This window comes from Melampsora larici-populina (assembly GCF_000204055.1).
Source record: "Melampsora larici-populina 98AG31 unplaced genomic scaffold MELLAscaffold_2, whole genome shotgun sequence".
In the NCBI taxonomy this organism is placed as follows: domain Eukaryota; kingdom Fungi; phylum Basidiomycota; class Pucciniomycetes; order Pucciniales; family Melampsoraceae; genus Melampsora; species Melampsora laricis-populina.
Window position 1 is genome coordinate 542,038 of NW_006768766.1, and position 16,611 is coordinate 558,648.

General features: G+C 40.1%; 4 protein-coding genes across 4 annotated transcripts; 2 read left to right on the forward strand and 2 right to left on the reverse strand.

Annotated features, from left to right (window-relative positions):
* Positions 1-3,472: 3,472 nt before the first annotated feature.
* MELLADRAFT_54621 (uncharacterized protein) lies at positions 3,473-4,213 on the forward strand (the record flags this gene model as incomplete). Its single annotated transcript, XM_007404172.1, has 1 exon — positions 3,473-4,213. The coding sequence occupies one exon, from the start codon at positions 3,556-3,558 to the stop codon at positions 3,877-3,879; it is 324 nt and encodes a 107-aa protein (XP_007404234.1).
* A 1,024-nt stretch (positions 4,214-5,237) lies between these two features.
* MELLADRAFT_88948 (putative oligopeptide transporter) lies at positions 5,238-9,916 on the reverse strand (the record flags this gene model as incomplete). Its single annotated transcript, XM_007404791.1, has 30 exons — positions 5,238-5,303; positions 5,372-5,475; positions 5,556-5,620; positions 5,708-5,744; positions 5,828-5,863; positions 6,014-6,104; positions 6,257-6,278; positions 6,388-6,470; positions 6,536-6,553; positions 6,622-6,700; positions 6,772-6,812; positions 6,873-6,950; positions 7,102-7,129; positions 7,195-7,264; positions 7,341-7,540; positions 7,621-7,673; positions 7,744-7,795; positions 7,876-7,894; positions 7,965-8,064; positions 8,125-8,266; positions 8,328-8,389; positions 8,530-8,646; positions 8,717-8,741; positions 8,812-8,948; positions 9,032-9,058; positions 9,138-9,165; positions 9,235-9,313; positions 9,387-9,511; positions 9,578-9,633; positions 9,698-9,916. The coding sequence occupies 30 exons, from the start codon at positions 9,914-9,916 to the stop codon at positions 5,238-5,240; spliced, it is 2,259 nt and encodes a 752-aa protein (XP_007404853.1).
* Positions 9,917-10,681: 765 nt separating this feature from the next.
* Positions 10,682-12,936, reverse strand: MELLADRAFT_76444 (uncharacterized protein; the record flags this gene model as incomplete). The annotated part of the gene is made up of 8 exons (XM_007404790.1): positions 10,682-11,038; positions 11,130-11,497; positions 11,567-11,656; positions 11,727-11,930; positions 11,996-12,184; positions 12,256-12,339; positions 12,407-12,605; positions 12,697-12,936. 8 exons carry the CDS (start codon positions 12,880-12,882, stop codon positions 10,763-10,765), a joined length of 1,596 nt encoding a protein of 531 aa, XP_007404852.1.
* A 1,495-nt stretch (positions 12,937-14,431) lies between these two features.
* Positions 14,432-15,627, forward strand: MELLADRAFT_101606 (uncharacterized protein; the record flags this gene model as incomplete). Its single annotated transcript, XM_007404173.1, has 6 exons — positions 14,432-14,585; positions 14,669-14,781; positions 14,859-14,917; positions 15,000-15,172; positions 15,269-15,461; positions 15,546-15,627. 6 exons carry the CDS (start codon positions 14,432-14,434, stop codon positions 15,625-15,627), a joined length of 774 nt encoding a protein of 257 aa, XP_007404235.1.
* Between the last annotated feature and the right edge of the window lie 984 nt (positions 15,628-16,611).

A 16,611-nucleotide genomic window follows, 5' to 3' on the forward strand; every position in this document is an offset into this window, starting at 1 on the left:
GATGTGAATTTGAGTTCAAAAAAATGGCTTACCGATTTGAGTCCTTGTAAAACTACAATATATATAGGGACTACTTGATGCATTGTTGGGAACTTTGATTTACAAAGTATCTCAGTAGCTTCACTGAGCGGTTCCAAGAATTCACACATCTGTTGGACATAATTCCACTCAAGAGGTAAGAGAGCATATTTTTTGAAATCTTGACCCTTGCAAAACTCATTGCATGAGTCTTTGAGACGTAGAAGCCTTCTAAACATGTGATAAGATGAATTCCATCTTGTTGGAACGTTGACCACAAGTCAAGTTACAACGTTAGTGTTTAATTGGCTGGAGCTTGCCAAACGTGATTGATTGTCGGATCTTCTAACATGTAGTCAATTGCATCCTGGTCCGCATCGTCCACAGAATTGGTAGGAGGTTTGACAGCACCGGTGGAGTTAGGCGCAGCTGCAGATGCCATTGCCACAGCGACCTTGTGTCGCATCTTGACAATGTTAGCAAACACTTGAGCATGTTGAGGACTTGAGCGGGTACACGTCACTAAACCATGGCATCAATTATAGATAGTCTTGAGATTAACTTGATACACATTGGGTGGGTCAATAAGATCGTGGATGTTTGAATTGGATGCAGCCTCATTGTCATTGAAAACCTCGCCAAACACCTTTCAGCCTTCTTTTGTGGCGAGGTTGATGACATGAGCTACACACCCATGTACCTGGGTGGTATGATCAAAGTCAATGCCTTCAGTCGAACCAATTTTGCGTCCGTTGCGGCATTTGTGCTGATGTTGTCCGCGGTCATTGCACTCAACTTCTTTGAGAGATTGTATTTGTTCAAATAATTGATGATGATACCAGCAAAGTTTTTTGCATTATGTGCACCTGGAAGTTGTTCATTCAATCAGTCAAATTGATTTGGCTGAATCAAAAGGAGTAAAAAACATACCTTTTATTTCTGCAATACCTAGGCTAAGATCCAATAATTCCCAGTTTTTGTTGATAAAGTGACCAGTGAGTGACATGAAGGGTACATTGTTTGGCGAAGTCCAGCCATCTTGAGTTATTGCAATCAATTTGCAAGGTCCAAAGTGAGCCTTCTTGATGAAGTCCTCGTAATAATAATAAATTCTACGCATATGATTAGCAGTTGCAGTCTGTTTGCCTAGCATCCCGGATACATGAGGGCTACAGAGTGCCAAGAGCCTTCAAAATTATGGTTTTTTGACTATTGAAAAGGGGAGATCACAATTGGCGATGAAACTTGTCTTGAGGCTTGTGGTGTTGAGTTTATTCTTACACAAGTTAAAAAGATTCTACATACTGCATTTGCATGAAAGCTTGTAAAAAAAAAAAAAAAATTTCTCTGAAAAGCATAAATTTGGCCCCGATTCAAATAACTACTCAAAGCCGGGTCAGCTAGATGGGGTCTGACTCAATACCCCATCCAGCATACCAGTGGTTTTCAGCTATACGGTATACCCCAGCCAATACCATCCACGATTCCTCGATTCCGCCACCCTCAATCAATCTCAATTGGCCACCAATCCACTACCTTGTCTTCACTCAACTCTGCAATGCCACCAGACATCAACCTCACACGTGGATTGACTGCAAGCAATGTTACCCCCCAATTTAGAAATCAAGGTGAGTTTGTTCTTCAGATTGTTCTCCTTTCTTTTCTTTGATTGTTCTCGTTTCTTTCATTCAATCGTTCTCATTTCTTTTATTCAATCGTTTTCGTTTCTTTTATTCAATCTTTCTTGTTTCTTTCATTCAATTGCCATTTGTAATGACAAACCAAATTTCTCCATTTCTTCTTCAGGTTATAGGACCACTACCATCCACAACCGATTGTACACAAGCTTTTGTATGTGATTGTACTTCAATCAGGGTAGGAAGAATCAGTTTCCTTTTGAATATGACATTTGTTTTGTCTTGTGTTTTGTATTTGAGTTGTTTCTTTTCTCTTATACATGCATTTCATTGTGTACTACTTTTTTTAATCAATCTCGTCTATAATTCTACATACTTTTTTCAAAGAGTTTACAGATATATCAACCTTAAGGCTTTTGTTTTCATTTGAAATATCTTGAGCTTCTTATTCTGTAGACATCAGTGAGTATTAAGGGACAAGTGAATCAAACATATGAGATAAGCATCTCTTTCTACTTGTGATTTGAGGGGTAAACAGTCATAATTTGCATGATAGATAAGATACATTTTTAATGAGAAGCATAAATAATGAATGAATGAATCAACAATGACAATACAAGACAGATGAGTTTTTAAAAGATGGTAAAGAGATTAAGAATGAGTCAAGAAGAATCAAAAACAATACAATTCCAAGACCAGAAAGATATCCAGTTGCTCAAAGTAAGAGAGAGTGAATTGGCCGCGGATTGAAATCGATCGAAGATGGTGGATGCGTGGATGGTGCTCAAAACCACTGGTATGCTGGATGGGGTATTGAGTCAGACCCCATCTAGCTGACCCGGCTTCAAGTAGTTATTTGAATCGGGGCCAAATTTGCGCTTTTCAGAGAAAAAAAAAATATTCTTTTACAAGCTTTCATGCAAATGCAGTAAGCATCAATAATGGTTTTTCTTTCAAAATAAGTACAACTCACAACATGTGCTGTTTTGGCTTTCTTGAAAGTGCCAATGATGTTACCTTGATCAGGTAACATGCCATCGCGGACACCGTGTTTGATTTCAAGGTGATTCTTCATAGATGATGTACTGCCCTTCTTATCACGGGCTAACTACTTCCCGCAGTTGTTTCCGTCCGCCATTTGAAAAAAACACTTATTGAAGTCTTTATCAGGTAGCTTTTTGAAATACCTCCAAACCCAGCTCGTATTCGGACGAGAAGTTGTATTTGATGTGTCTCCGAGATTGCATTGATCGGCTTGTGAGGCTGTGTCTGTAATGGTCCCTGGGCCTGAAGACATATTGATTTAAGTTCAATTTGAAGGTGATTAGGCAGTACGAGGTGGTTTTCAAATTGATTGATGACTCTGAATAACTATAATTGAGATGATTGAGCGGTAAATCGAGATTCAGTGAATGTCGATTCTTGATTCCCAGTTCAATTCAAAAAAAAAATTAAAAAAAATTTTAAGGTCTGAGTGAGGGCACTTCAGAAGATGGAAAAAGAAAAAAGCGAGATATGGCCCCGGGACGGCCAAAGAACTACCCGGGTAGCCCCGGTTTTGGGTTCAATTCCCAGCTACGGAGGTTTTTTTGACCCAATTGCCGGATATCCGCCGGATATTCGGCTCGGTTGTCGAATGGATATTTTTTGAAAAAAAAACCGTCCGGTTTTTTTCCGACGAGTCTGGATACTGTAAATATCCGTCGGGTCGGTTCTCGGAATGCCCAGAGGTCGCCGGATAGTCGCCGGTGTCAGGCTGAATCGATTGAAAAACAAGGCGCTCTAGCGTGCCCCTCTCGTAACTCTTTGTCAGCCAGTTTGACTTCATCACTTCTTCCCTTCACTGAGCTTGAACCTTGAGGCCTCTCCTCTCAATTTTTCTTACGTCACGCGATATCAGATGGCTTCGTCAGCAACACACACCTTGAAAGTACAACGACTGAGCCCTGATGCTACTATCCCGACCAAGGGAAGTTTGGCAGCGGCAGGCTACGATCTTTACGCGTCGGCAGATATGTTGATTGCCGCCGGTGGCCGAGCGGTGGTACCTACGGACCTCATCATCGCTGTGCCACCATCGACTTATGGTCGCGTTGCTCCTCGCTCGGGGTTGGCTGTCAAGCATGGTATCAACACCGGTGCAGGTGTGATTGATGAAGATTACCGCGGGCCAGTAGGCGTAGTACTGTTCAATCATAGTCAAGAAGACTTTCAAGGTGAGTGATCAGTCCACTTATGATTCGCACTAAGCTCGTGTTTTAATTGATTCTGTCGCTTTTACCCTCCATCAGTCCGAAAAGGAGATCGTGTTGCTCAACTGGTCATCGAACAAATTCTTACACCCGCCATGCAAGTGACATTTCTCTTTCAACATAACAGTCTTCAGAATATTCAGTAGCATGATGAGAAGTGAACTCTGATGCCCATGACATGTCTCAACAGTGTCGAAGTGCAGTCCATGGAAGAGACAGAACGTGGTTCTGGTGGGTTTGGCAGCACTGGGGGGTTCGGATCCAGCGTAGCTAAATGAGTTCATCGGAATTATGACTAGAATCTCGTCTGCATACTCTTAAACCCATCGCGCTTGATGATTGATTAAACAAATGCTCCAGTCAAGGATAGCAATGATCCCTATGATCCGCATAGACGACTTACTACCAGATTATTCAGTCAGCATGAGATTCGAGACTTGTAGACAGCTGTAGCCACAGCCCGGATCAAATTGTAGTATTTTCGATGTCGTCCAATCAGGCTTTAAAGATCTTCATCAAACCTCATTCAATATACCTCTGTAGGATATAGCATTTACGGTCTTACATATTTCATCGTTTGTCAAGTTCCCACACCCGATGTCTGGATGAATGTTACCATTGCTCACAACGCATTCGAGTGTGATGACCTGAACGCCTTCCAATGTCAGAACTTTTCAGTCTGATCTATCACGCGCTTTCCTGGCATGCTACAACAAGAATATGATGTCACATTCATCCTTCAGCCACTCCTGATTCGCCGCAAAGGACCCGCGCGACAGTGCCATTTTCTGTACTTGTTTGTATTTGGACTGGTCGACTCACGGTCCCAATAGGTCCCAATAGACTATTGCCAAGCTCGGATTCTCCATATCTCTGCATGAATTGAGGACTTATTTCAAGGGTGACAAACGAAGCCGGGAAGCAGAGTGAACAATATCTGCCGCAGTAACTCGGCTCAGTAACAGGATGACATTGAGGCATGTGTTGCCCAGATCTATCATTACATAGTCATTTCTTTGCTTTCATCATTCTTGCGAAGAGATTTCCGTCAAGGTATATACAAAATAATGGAAAATTTGTCGATTGGACAGTGGATTTGTTTTTCTAAAAGGGACAGCTTTTATATGCCAAGTGTATATGTCTGAGGTGTACGTGTGTAGTATATCCTGGCAACGCGTTTCTAAAATAAATTTAGTCCGTACCACCCACACCGACTTGAGTTTTATCAGGAATAACTCAATCTGGGAAAAAACATCAATGATTTTTTGATATTCATCCCTAAGAAGGTGGCCAAAAGCCATTCCCAGGTATTTCTAACAAAGTGCATACTTTACCATCGCACCCAGCTTGATAGATAGTATTTCCAACCTATTGAAAAATCGGTCCATTCATAATACTTTCTCAGTCTGAATATTCATTTATATTTATGGGATTAGATAATCTTTCTAGATCGGAAGAACTGACCCAGTCATACGTTTGTCCATTTAATTTGAATGCAATAACATATACTAAGCCAAAGATCGCTATACCGGCTGGTATCCCACTGCCAGCGACAATTGCATATTTCTCTAATGGATTTGAATCAGGGATTTTAATGACATGGAGTAAATATTTGGTATTCTGGGGTATATGATACTCCATGACTTACCATACCAACTCAAGTACCATCGCTTTAAGTAACCCTGAAAGAACAAAGCTAGTGCAAACATTGGGCTAGAGGATTCAGGAAACAGTCACAATCAGCATAATTCGAACATCTGTATGTGTCAGGGGTCCTTCTCTCAGCTTCATTGCACTTACGTGACGTTTGCCAGGCTGAGACCAGGGTAATAACGAGCTCCATGGAGAATGGCAGACTTTCGAAGACGTCACCTCACCATTCCGAAGAGTCATTTCACAATAAGTTTACTACAGACTCACTATTTTCATGTATCTCAAGCGAGAGTGAGGCCACTGCTTTGTGGCGAGCCAAGGGATGAAAGGTAGAATGACACCAACCCTAAGAACGGGGTATAATATAAATCATCAGAAAATCTATTACCGATTCAGGTAGCACCGAAGCCAAAAATTGATGACATGCGGTGGACAAGTGAAGGATCGACTTACAGAAACCCATAGAGACAATATCGATAAAGTGCCCCAGTTTGAGTGAATAAGCGCGCTGGTCCCACGGCGCCATAAATGATCGAAGCACTTTCTCAGAAAATGATGAGGAGAGAAGTCAACAAATCGTGAAAGCCGGGTAAAAATCATGGATATGAAAAGATACCTGAAGAAGAAAGAATAATCTAAAGAAAAGGATCAAATTGTCAGTTGATGTCATTGGCAACGTCGTAAGAATGGTCTTACTTCGGCAAACAAGATGCTGTGACTGAGACGATGAACAGAAGTCAGGGAAGGTTTCGATCTGCCAGTCGAGCACTGGGTAACCGACCCACACCCATCATCAGCACTATTCCGAAGTCATATTTGGTTGATACGATCTTGTAGTACCTGCAATAGCTAGGAGCATCGAGAATACCGTCGCAACTGTTTGACAGATAAAGACCGCCCGCGGAGGTAGCTTCAAGGCAAAGGATGATGAGTAAGTGTACAAATTGAAGTGATGCTTCAGGAAATCGAGCCCACTTTCATGTAATGGGCAAGCTGATCAAAAATGAAAAGAATCAACAATGAAATCATTATCCAAGAGTCGCGCAATGAAATGTTCTTACCTTCATATCTGCAGCAAACGAATGAGCTTGCATTACAGTCTGAGTGGTGTAAGTTTTGAAGAGCATGTTGCCAAGAGGCCTTTGTAATCAAAGAAATGCGATCAGCTCAGTGTAGTACATATGGTTATTGGTGGAACGGCACAGACTTACCGGCCAGGAAAAATATACCCGCCCACCAGCTCTGCCAGCACCTGCAATCAAGTGAGTCTTTCAGCAAGTCTTTATTGTCCTCAGGTAGCAAAATATCTAACATTAAGATGGACTGGTATATCTGCTCCGGCTCGAACTGTCACATTTGATATGGTCAGATCGGATCCTGAACTTGAAACCTCAACAGATCACGAGACTCACTTATTCCAGTAGGGATGACGAAGAGAAGTGAAATAAAAAGACTGAGGGCCTGTTAGGTAGGACATGAGATCAATTGCAGAGATCAGTTGAATAGTTCAATCCCTTTTGCGAAAACAAATCAACACTTACAAGACCCCAAATTGGTAACTTAGTGTCGCTAAAAACATCAAATTTCGATCAGTCCCGCAATTTAGTCCAGGGAAAACTCAACGCATAACTGACTAAAATTCGTTCATAAAGATTGCAAGAGCAATAGAAAATACACCAATCACCACAAACCAAGAATTAGGAGCTATATATAGGTACAAGAACAAATCAATGTAAGATATTCTGACACCATTCATTCCACTCAGACTTGAATAACTTACCTAGTGGATAGGATTGCATAAGTCGATAATGTATGTCATTCACATATCTTGGCTTTACTGCTGACTTTTGCTCGGAATCGCCTTTAAAGTTATTTTTACACAAGGCCCAATAGTGAGAGAGCCCTTCGGAGATGAACTTGCGATGATGAAGTAGTGATTCTATCACTACAGTGGGGTAGACCGCGAAATACCCGGCATAACTGGAAGTTTGTGCAGATCAATTGGTTCGTAGTCAGTAATCAGAGATCACTCATACCCGATTTAAATTTGGTAGTCTCACTATAAAGTCTGAGACGCAGACATGAAGGGTGGGCTGTATGCTTCGTACGCATTCTAGAAGAGGAAAGGGAGGTCAGAGACAATCACTAGACGGAGAAAATTCTTAAAAGTCTGGTCGAGCTACCTGATCGAATCCACCCATCGTATCAAGGAGTCTGCTGGCGTTGTAACGCTTCCTGGATACGAAAAAGGATTGGTAGTAGTCATTGACATAAGTATAAATGCGGATGTTGTAAGGTTTGCGCCTAAAACATACCCATGTCGGTCGAAAACCACTGGATACTCGTCAAGAAGCGAGTTAGAAGTCAGCCCGATTCACACCTGGAAAGAAGGTTGATATCTCACCACTAGTATTGATCGGTAGGTACGATGTAAACAGCCAATTCTTGAAGTATATCACACTGATAATCACCGAGGCACATAGAGTACCAATGTATGTATTGGTCTAGTAACCAGAGAGACTGAGATTCATCATCAATGTTATCTTTTGCAGATCAAAGCTTACAATTGTCCATAGTGGTTGTATGATAGGATCATCAAACATGATATTCCAGTCCAAGGTCGGAAATGGATTCATACCCAGCCCGCTGACTGTGCCGGTGATGAGGGCTAGCTTGACATTATCCGGCGCAATCCAGGTTGTCCAACTGAAAAACCAACAACCAAGAGTCAGTGTGTGCCCAACAAGGAGACAAGTCATGTACATACTTGAAGTAGGAGAGACTCTCGAAGAAGACACTTGGAAGTATGAAGTCTGGGGAAATTTTGAGCTAGTATCAATAACAGCGGAGAAATTGAGAAACATCGATTAAATTGAAATCTCGAGGTACTGACAAATTCCAGATGCAATCTGTGGGACATTCCGGCTCAGTTACATCAATCCATTTGAGTTAAGGACAATTTGACTTACTGTGCAAGCGAAGAAAAATTTCATAGGCGTTATCTTCCATCCATGGACTGGGGATCGACTACTTTTGACGTGTAAGGCTCGTATTATGGAGATCTGAGGAAGAATCTCCCACCAAACCTTGAAGTTAAAAGCAAATCAGATTGAGGCCTTCAATGAAAACAATAGCAACTGTAGAGCGCTGGCGTACCATTTCCCGATAATAGACTAGGAAGCTGGCGGTATATTGAGTCGATTCAGCACGCTTGCCGCGAGAATACTGACCATGCTATAAGATAAACTCACCTTCTTGTGACTCCAGCCAACGCATATCCCATCAGCTGTGTACTGACCAATAGAGATATTTGAAATCCCAGTTTGCTACCAAGAGTGGGATTATTGTAAAACCGTTTGAGTCTGAGTACAGCAATCATACTTGTTGCCTGTCTCAAGGCCAATCAGCTCTTGCTGGACCTCTTGCTGAAAGTAGAAAGGTCCATAATGCAAGTTAAGATTCCCGACTCACATAGGGTGTTCCGGACGTGTTCAGCATCTTGGTCCAATTCAATGAAACAATAAGTTTGAAGAGTTGCAGAGCGCGATATGGTGAGTTGAGCAGAACAGGACTCAACGATAGTGATCAACGCGTGTTCTTTGATGCTGAAAATTGAAACAATGTCAAAATCGTGCGAGCTTCCTCTGGATCATGACATGTATGTAGGACCTTACTTGAAGGGACCAGGATTCAAAGTGAAGGATCGTCGCCCGAAATGAAAGGATCGCGTCGGGATGATTTTTGCCATCAAAACTATTATAGATCAAGAGATTGATTAATGAACTTTGGACGGTTCTGACCAAGATTTTCTGTTCTGTCTACTTACTGCCCAGAGGAAAGGCGATCACCTGCATTACCGTCGCAGGCAGGTATAGTTCAGGTTCTCGAGCTTGAAAGAACTGATTGAAGACGGCGGTCACAGCTACTGATGCTGCTCCGATGATCCAAACTCTATGGTCGGTGACCGTCAGTAGTATACCGTTACGGCTATCATAATGAGATGGAAATAAACTTTACCTAAAAGTCATGGTCGGCATCGTAGGGTCATCAGACGCGTCCACACAAGCCCGGACCTGTCAAATTCGGCCAGATTAATATTTCATCGAGCGCAGAGATGGCAGACATCGGCTTTCTTACCTCAGGATAAGGAGAATTATCATCTGCTCGCTTGAGCTCAGCCCGAGTGGCTTCTGCAATTTCACATATGTCTTGAATTGGTATATCGGGTTGAAGAGCTCTAGCGGCCTTCAATAGAACACCACTCGGATAATTCAAATCCCCCGTCATGATGTCCCTGATTTCAGTGGGTAGCATGGAGGCATCAGTTCCGCATTTCGAGCTAAGCTTGAACCACATCGAAATGTCTTTGGGAGAACAGGGTGAAGGAAAACAGCGGGCTCACTCGGTCTCATCAACCACTTTCCTAAGGTATCGAATCACCCTCTCCACATTTTCTAGATCAAAGCTTTTCTCCGCCTCAACTTCTTGTGAAGACTGGCCGAAATTTTCATGCGAATAGGATGAAGACATAGTCATATCTCAGTGCGAGTCCGAGTGTTTAGGCTAGGAATCAAAGGCTATGCAAGGCTATGTTGAAGCTGTTCGGGTTCTTATGTGGATACGATCGAGATGAGAAAAATCTAATCTCACGACTTGCCTCCTTGCCTTCCCTATCACGTTTCAACAGGTTTCAATATCACATTCTCATCACCTGCCAAGACGTGCCATTCAGAACTGTCTTTCCACGGAAGCATACAGAGGCTTTGGAGGGCTTTGGATGCATGAACTTTGGGGATCCCGAACCTTGGGTATGATCGATGTGGAGAACGAGCCCGGACATGGTGAGCCGGACCGGCCTCGCGACAGTATTTGAGAATGTCTCACTCTCAAGACAAGATTCTCATTTCTAGAAAGACAATCACAAACCCGATTCATAGATGCGTCTTAATACCTGAGGCGTTCTTTGAAAATGATGTAGCCAACACAAGAACCCAGTTCAAATCAGTCTCAAGGAAGAACAATCACTATGAGATTCATTGAACTGACATTATCAAAACTGTCTGCAAAACTGAAATTCTTCATAAACCATGCCCACTAAAAACAACTGAGTCATAAATTGTGAAATACCTTTAACAGAAATCATTCATGTTCATACAAAAATCGTTTCCAAACCAAACCACAACCCCCCCAAACCAAACCACCTCATTCTTTTTTCTCTTTCAAAGAATTTTGTTTTAATTTTCTTCTACTAAAGAAACCTTTCAGTTCTTTTATCAAACAAACCAAAAGTGGAACAAAGATTGGACCGAATAAAGGAGTATAAATCGCATATTTATGTTCATCAGGAAAATAAAGTAATGATAACATGGTGGGATTGAAGACGGCTTTAGATGATAAACTTGATGAAAGATTGATGAGATAGATTGATGATGTTAGTTTGTTGATCATTGTGTTTTTGGTTTTTAATTCATCTTGTGCCTGGATCGAACAATTTGAATCAAAGGAAGTATTGATGAATAAAATCGTTCAATGTTCAATGATCTAGAATTCAAAGTGTAAAAGAACAAACCATTTGAAGCGCTTTTAATGAATCTCTTACTTGCTTTTGAACATCTGATCCAACACGCATATTACTTTGTTGATCAATCAGGTTAAAAATCACATCAAGATCATTAATTGAATCCAAACTGGTTTCTAAAATTCTACGTCTCATAATCGAATCAATTTCAATGGATGGAGATTTCAATCCGAATCCTTTATCAGAAATTCCAAGTAAATTTAAAAGATGTGATCTAAAGATTTGCATGGGTTGAGTCAATTCTTTGACAGATAAGATTGATGTTGAATGGTTCGGTTCATTTGTATTCCGTTCAGGGTTGTAAATTACCACACTACCCCATTGTGGTCGGATAAAACTTCCATCGCGATCGAGTGATCCTGAGATGTATTGTATGAATAAATTAGTAAATATTCGTGATTCATAAAAACTACATGACATGTACTGACCATCTTTACGTCTGATTTTGAAAGGACGATGTTCAACAGAAGGGATGTATAGCACAAAATGCAATACAGGGTCCATAGATACCGGTGATCCTATTGCATGGCATCATAGGGAATGAGTTTAGATAATTTCAAACTGACTTAATAAGAGAAAAAACAGTACCTAGACTCCAGTCAGCTTCATTGATGAAAGCTTTCAAATCGTCTTCCTCAATAATAAATAACTTTTGATTCTCTTTTGTAGGATTATCACTCATTTCATGAAGCTCAGTAGGTTGAGATGTGAGGGGTGAATAATGTGAGATTTGGGTCTCGAACGTAAAGTTGTGTAGTGATGAAAGGCTAGTCAAGACCGGCGAAAGATGATCTGCAAAGGAAGACGAGAGATAAGACTTGGTGGTCTGAATCACTCGAAAGGGAAAGAAAACTCACCTCGAATCGATTCTTTTATCTCCCAGCCAAGTATATCGTCAGATTTAGTGATATCTTCATTCATAAGACTGAAGATCAGTTTCAAATTTGCCGAGTATTTCACCACGCGTGAATCTTTGCCTTGAATTGAAACAGAAGATCTTGACAGAGGTGCAAGCTTTTTAAGGAGTTCTTTTGATGGGTTTTTAGCTACAATAAACACATGGCATAAGTTTTGTTTTCGGAAATCAAAGTTTGAATCATCAAAGGAAGAAACTCACATCTCAATCGAATAGGTATTCCGCCGGATCGTGACGAGGTTTGATGTGAATTCGATAAAGCTTCATGGTTATACGTTACAATATCTGAAAATGTAAAGGATTGGAATCAATATTGAGTCTTGGAAGAAATATCAGATGATAAAATACGCACGATCATGACTTGATGAATCAAGTTGATAATCTAAATCAAAATCAAAACAACGAGCCGTGATAATATCAATCTCATCTTGATACTTGTATTTTTGACTCTCAAGTTTAGAAGACAGTTTGTTTATTTCTTCATTTAATGATTGGATTGTAAGGTCTTTGGAATTAGAAGTTAAATGAATAGGAAATCGAATTGGACATGGCTATTCTAAATGTAAAAAGATTCAGAGAATTAGTATGATGTTCAAGTTTCTAGAATTGAAAAGAATGATACAATCAAACAGAAGAACTGACCTGAAGTGATTTCCAATGTTCTAATGTAGATTTTGGTAATGGTTTACGTTCGATCTTTGTAGTTTGCCACCAAACTGGTAAACTCAAGATAATCACTAACCAAAAGCTCAGTATGATTTTAATCCTAACATCAAATGTTTGTTGTAGATAGGGAAGATGATAAGTTGATGAAGGCTTTGATGTCATTTTGGCATTTGTTTGAGTAGTGTTGTTTGTTGATATGAGCTTGAAGCTGTCGATCGATGTCTTGGGTGTGTTGGCTCTTCCAACTCTGGGACCCAAGAAGCGTCCGTTTATCCGGTCCTGGGGAGACTCGAAGGCATTCAGAAACTGCTCGGGCTGGACAACGTATCTTAGGACTCAGGGCCAGGGGGGGTCAGGCTTGATTTTGGGCGCAAACAACATGCGGATTCTGGAAGGGGGATTTGTCTGTCCGCATTTTCAACACTTTTTTCAACGGACTCAAGGCAACTGATGGAAAATAAATTTGAGCATTCAAACCACGCAAAGACAATGAGAGGCATCAAAGAATCCAACATATGTAGATGTTATTTGATTTATAGCACCATTCCCTCATGATTTGAACCAACATCACAGAGACCTGTGGATATCTCTAAGGATGGGTTGTGTTGTCATCAAGCTATAGCAAGCACACTCAAGACAGTTTGATACACAAGGGGAAATGACCTTTTGGTTCGCTGCTTTAAGAGGGCTTATATAGCCCTGAAAACACACGAAAGATTCAGACTTGGCTAGCTATGTAGCTGATAAGCACCCATCTTGCAACAGATGCCAAATACGGGTAAGGAGCACAGTTCAAAGTCCTCCTGTTAGTTCTATAAGACCTGAGCAACAAGCACAGAAGAAAAGAAAAGAATGAAGATACCTAACACGATTGGGAGAGACCAAAGACATATATGGAAGGTTCACAGACCAGAAGCTAAGGGTGAATCAGACATGAGGGTAGCTGTAGAGTGAGTTCCCAGCTAACAGATACATCTAATTGGATATATTTTTGTATTTTATTTGAAAAAAGAAGCTGCCTAGATCTCCCAAAATATTTTCTCGAATCAATTTGGTGTTGTAATCTTTGCATTTTAAGAGAAACAAAAAAAGTGTTTTCACATTCAGCAAGGATGCTGTTCAATTGATCAATTTCTCCTTGATGAATGTGGTTCTTCCTTGTTTACAAAGTGGTGAGTTTGTGTTCCTATAAACATATTCAATAAATTCAACAACTGTAGGCTATGTAATCAGAACCAACCTCATGATCCACAAAAGAAGTCATCAAGTTGTTCACTTATTGTGTTTGCATGATGAGTGACCAACTTCCAATCAGAATTCTATAAGGATACAATTTACTGCTACTGCTTATCTTGAAAGACACACCCACATCTTGTCCACAATTTCAGGACCTGTCTTTTTGTCTGATTGCTTGAGGATTTTGTGGAACCTGTGGGTGCTTTGATTCTAAATCATGGGAGTTTGTCTTGACATGCAACATATTCTTGAATGCCACTGCAATTCATTTATTCAAGTCAGACCTATGACCCCTCACGTCATAGGAGGGGAACGGAGAGGCATCGAAATGAAACATCATGAGAATGAAGTGGACGATTCCTTCCGCAGTGACTGCGCCCGATCACGTGATCAGCAAATATCCTCGAACAATCTTCAGATCAACTTTTTTTGGGAAACCTCACCTAAAGAATTCTCAACGTCCAACTTCTTCAAAATGTTTAACAAATCTTTAATCTCATTATCACGTCAAGTTTTAAAATCAAAACCCGCTAGATTCACAAACCTTTATCAAGCATCATCATTTGCGCCTCAACTTAATCGACCTACTTATTTTTCTACTACATCTTTCAACAGATCAGCTGGTCAAGGTTCGAAACCTTTTTTTATCAATCCTAACGTTTTATTATCTCAAGCTGACGGTTTTTGATTGGGGTTGTTTTATTCAAAATAGCTGATACTGAACTTATTGGAAGGCTTGAATCGGAAATCGAATATGAAAAAGAAGTGGAATCAACTAAAGAACCTACATGGTTAAAAACCTTCAAAGCCGATCAAACGTTTACTGTATGTACATCACTTTCTCATTCAATCTTTTTGAAACCCATCTCAAATCATTCACGAGATGTTTTTTTCAAATGTAGATTAATGATGTTCCTGGATCAGATGAAGTATCACTCACAAGAACATTCGGAAACGAAAAGTGAGTCTCATTTCGGGTTTTTATTCAAAACTCAAACCTACTTAAGCATTTGATATTCATGTTTTCTCCTTGAATTATGAAGGATTCGAATCTTATTCTCTTGTTCAGATATCGAACGTATGGATGAAGATGAAGAAATTGAATTAGAATCAGAAGATGTAGAAAAAGAACAAATCCAAAATACTAGAGTTAGAACGGCTATTAGTATTGTAAAGACAGGTAAAGGAGGAATGGTCATCGATTCAACCACAGATGGTAAGTTCATTTCTCTTAGTGTAAGACTTTTCCGATTGTAAGGAATACCTAATTGACTATATTCCGGGTTTGAAATTCAATTTCTTGGTGAAATAGGTCTTTCATTCGAAATTGATAACGTATCATTTTATGATGATGAACATTTAGCATTAGATGAATCTTCTGAAAATGATTGGAAACGTAGAGGACTTTATATCGGTCCTACATTTCTTGATTTAGATGAAGAATTACAATCTGGTTTTACTCAATTTTTAGAAGAACGTGGAATCGGATCGGAATTAGCTATGGTGTATGTCATTCATTTCTCTCTCTCTCTCTTTTAAGTTTCTCTTTTTTGCAGATTTCTGATTTTTGGTTTGTTGGTTTCTTGTAGGGTTGCAAATCTTGCTGAACATAAAGAACAAAAGGAATATGTCAGTTGGTTAAGTAAGATGGGTCAATTCATTAAAGCTTGAAAGGTTGAATCAAAGAGTATACATACCCTACAAAAGTCAATCAAGTCTTCTTTTTACAACGTTCATTGGATAGACATCCAATATATATATATCACTATTTCTGTTTGATACATTTTTACCTCACCTTAAGTTATCATAAGATTGGTAGATCATATATTGTGAGCTACCATGATAGCTTGATGAGGCAATTGCTACGTGTCAATATCTCCACTCATGAAAATTATACTGGATCTAAAAGAGATCTCTCAGCTCGAATGCTGTGGTAAAATACCAATCAGAGAATGGCGGACAATATCTTGGTTTGATTTTGTAATCCGGCTACCATTCAACAAAATCACTGATGTTCTCAACCCAGCTACAAACCAGGGGTCTCATTGAATTTCTGGGATGGATGAAGTATGATTTTTTACATTAGATGCCATGGTATGCAGTAAGAATAGTCATTGTGATAGGATGTAAAAGAAGTATCAAGATTAAAACTCACCAATAAATGATGAAGTCATGCACTCAATTTATCTTGGCAGAAAGCTTGCTGTATGCAACTAAACCACATCTCATACTTCTGTTGTATCCCAATGACAAAACATAGATCTGACCTTGCTGTTTGTTGCTTCTGTTATCATAATCTAACCTTGTAAAGATGACATGAATTCTAACGCCTTCCAACCCCAGTGCACATTGTACATTCCATTGAATTTGAAAAGTAAAGAGACTTCCAAAGACAGTCTGATGATTTTGTGATTCACTGATAACATTGAGCAAGCAGGAGGGAGTAAAAGATCAAATCTCACTGATTTGGATTGATCATAAGTGGGAGAAACAGTTCATATAAATAATGACTTAGAAGGCCTTCAGTTCTTTGGAGTTTGAGATGGATAAACATTGTGGGAATCTTTCTGGTCATCATTGCTCAACAAGGGTAGTCATTGTATCAATGATTGTGCTGAAGAATTGTGTATGCTGAATACTAGATGTGCTTCTAAG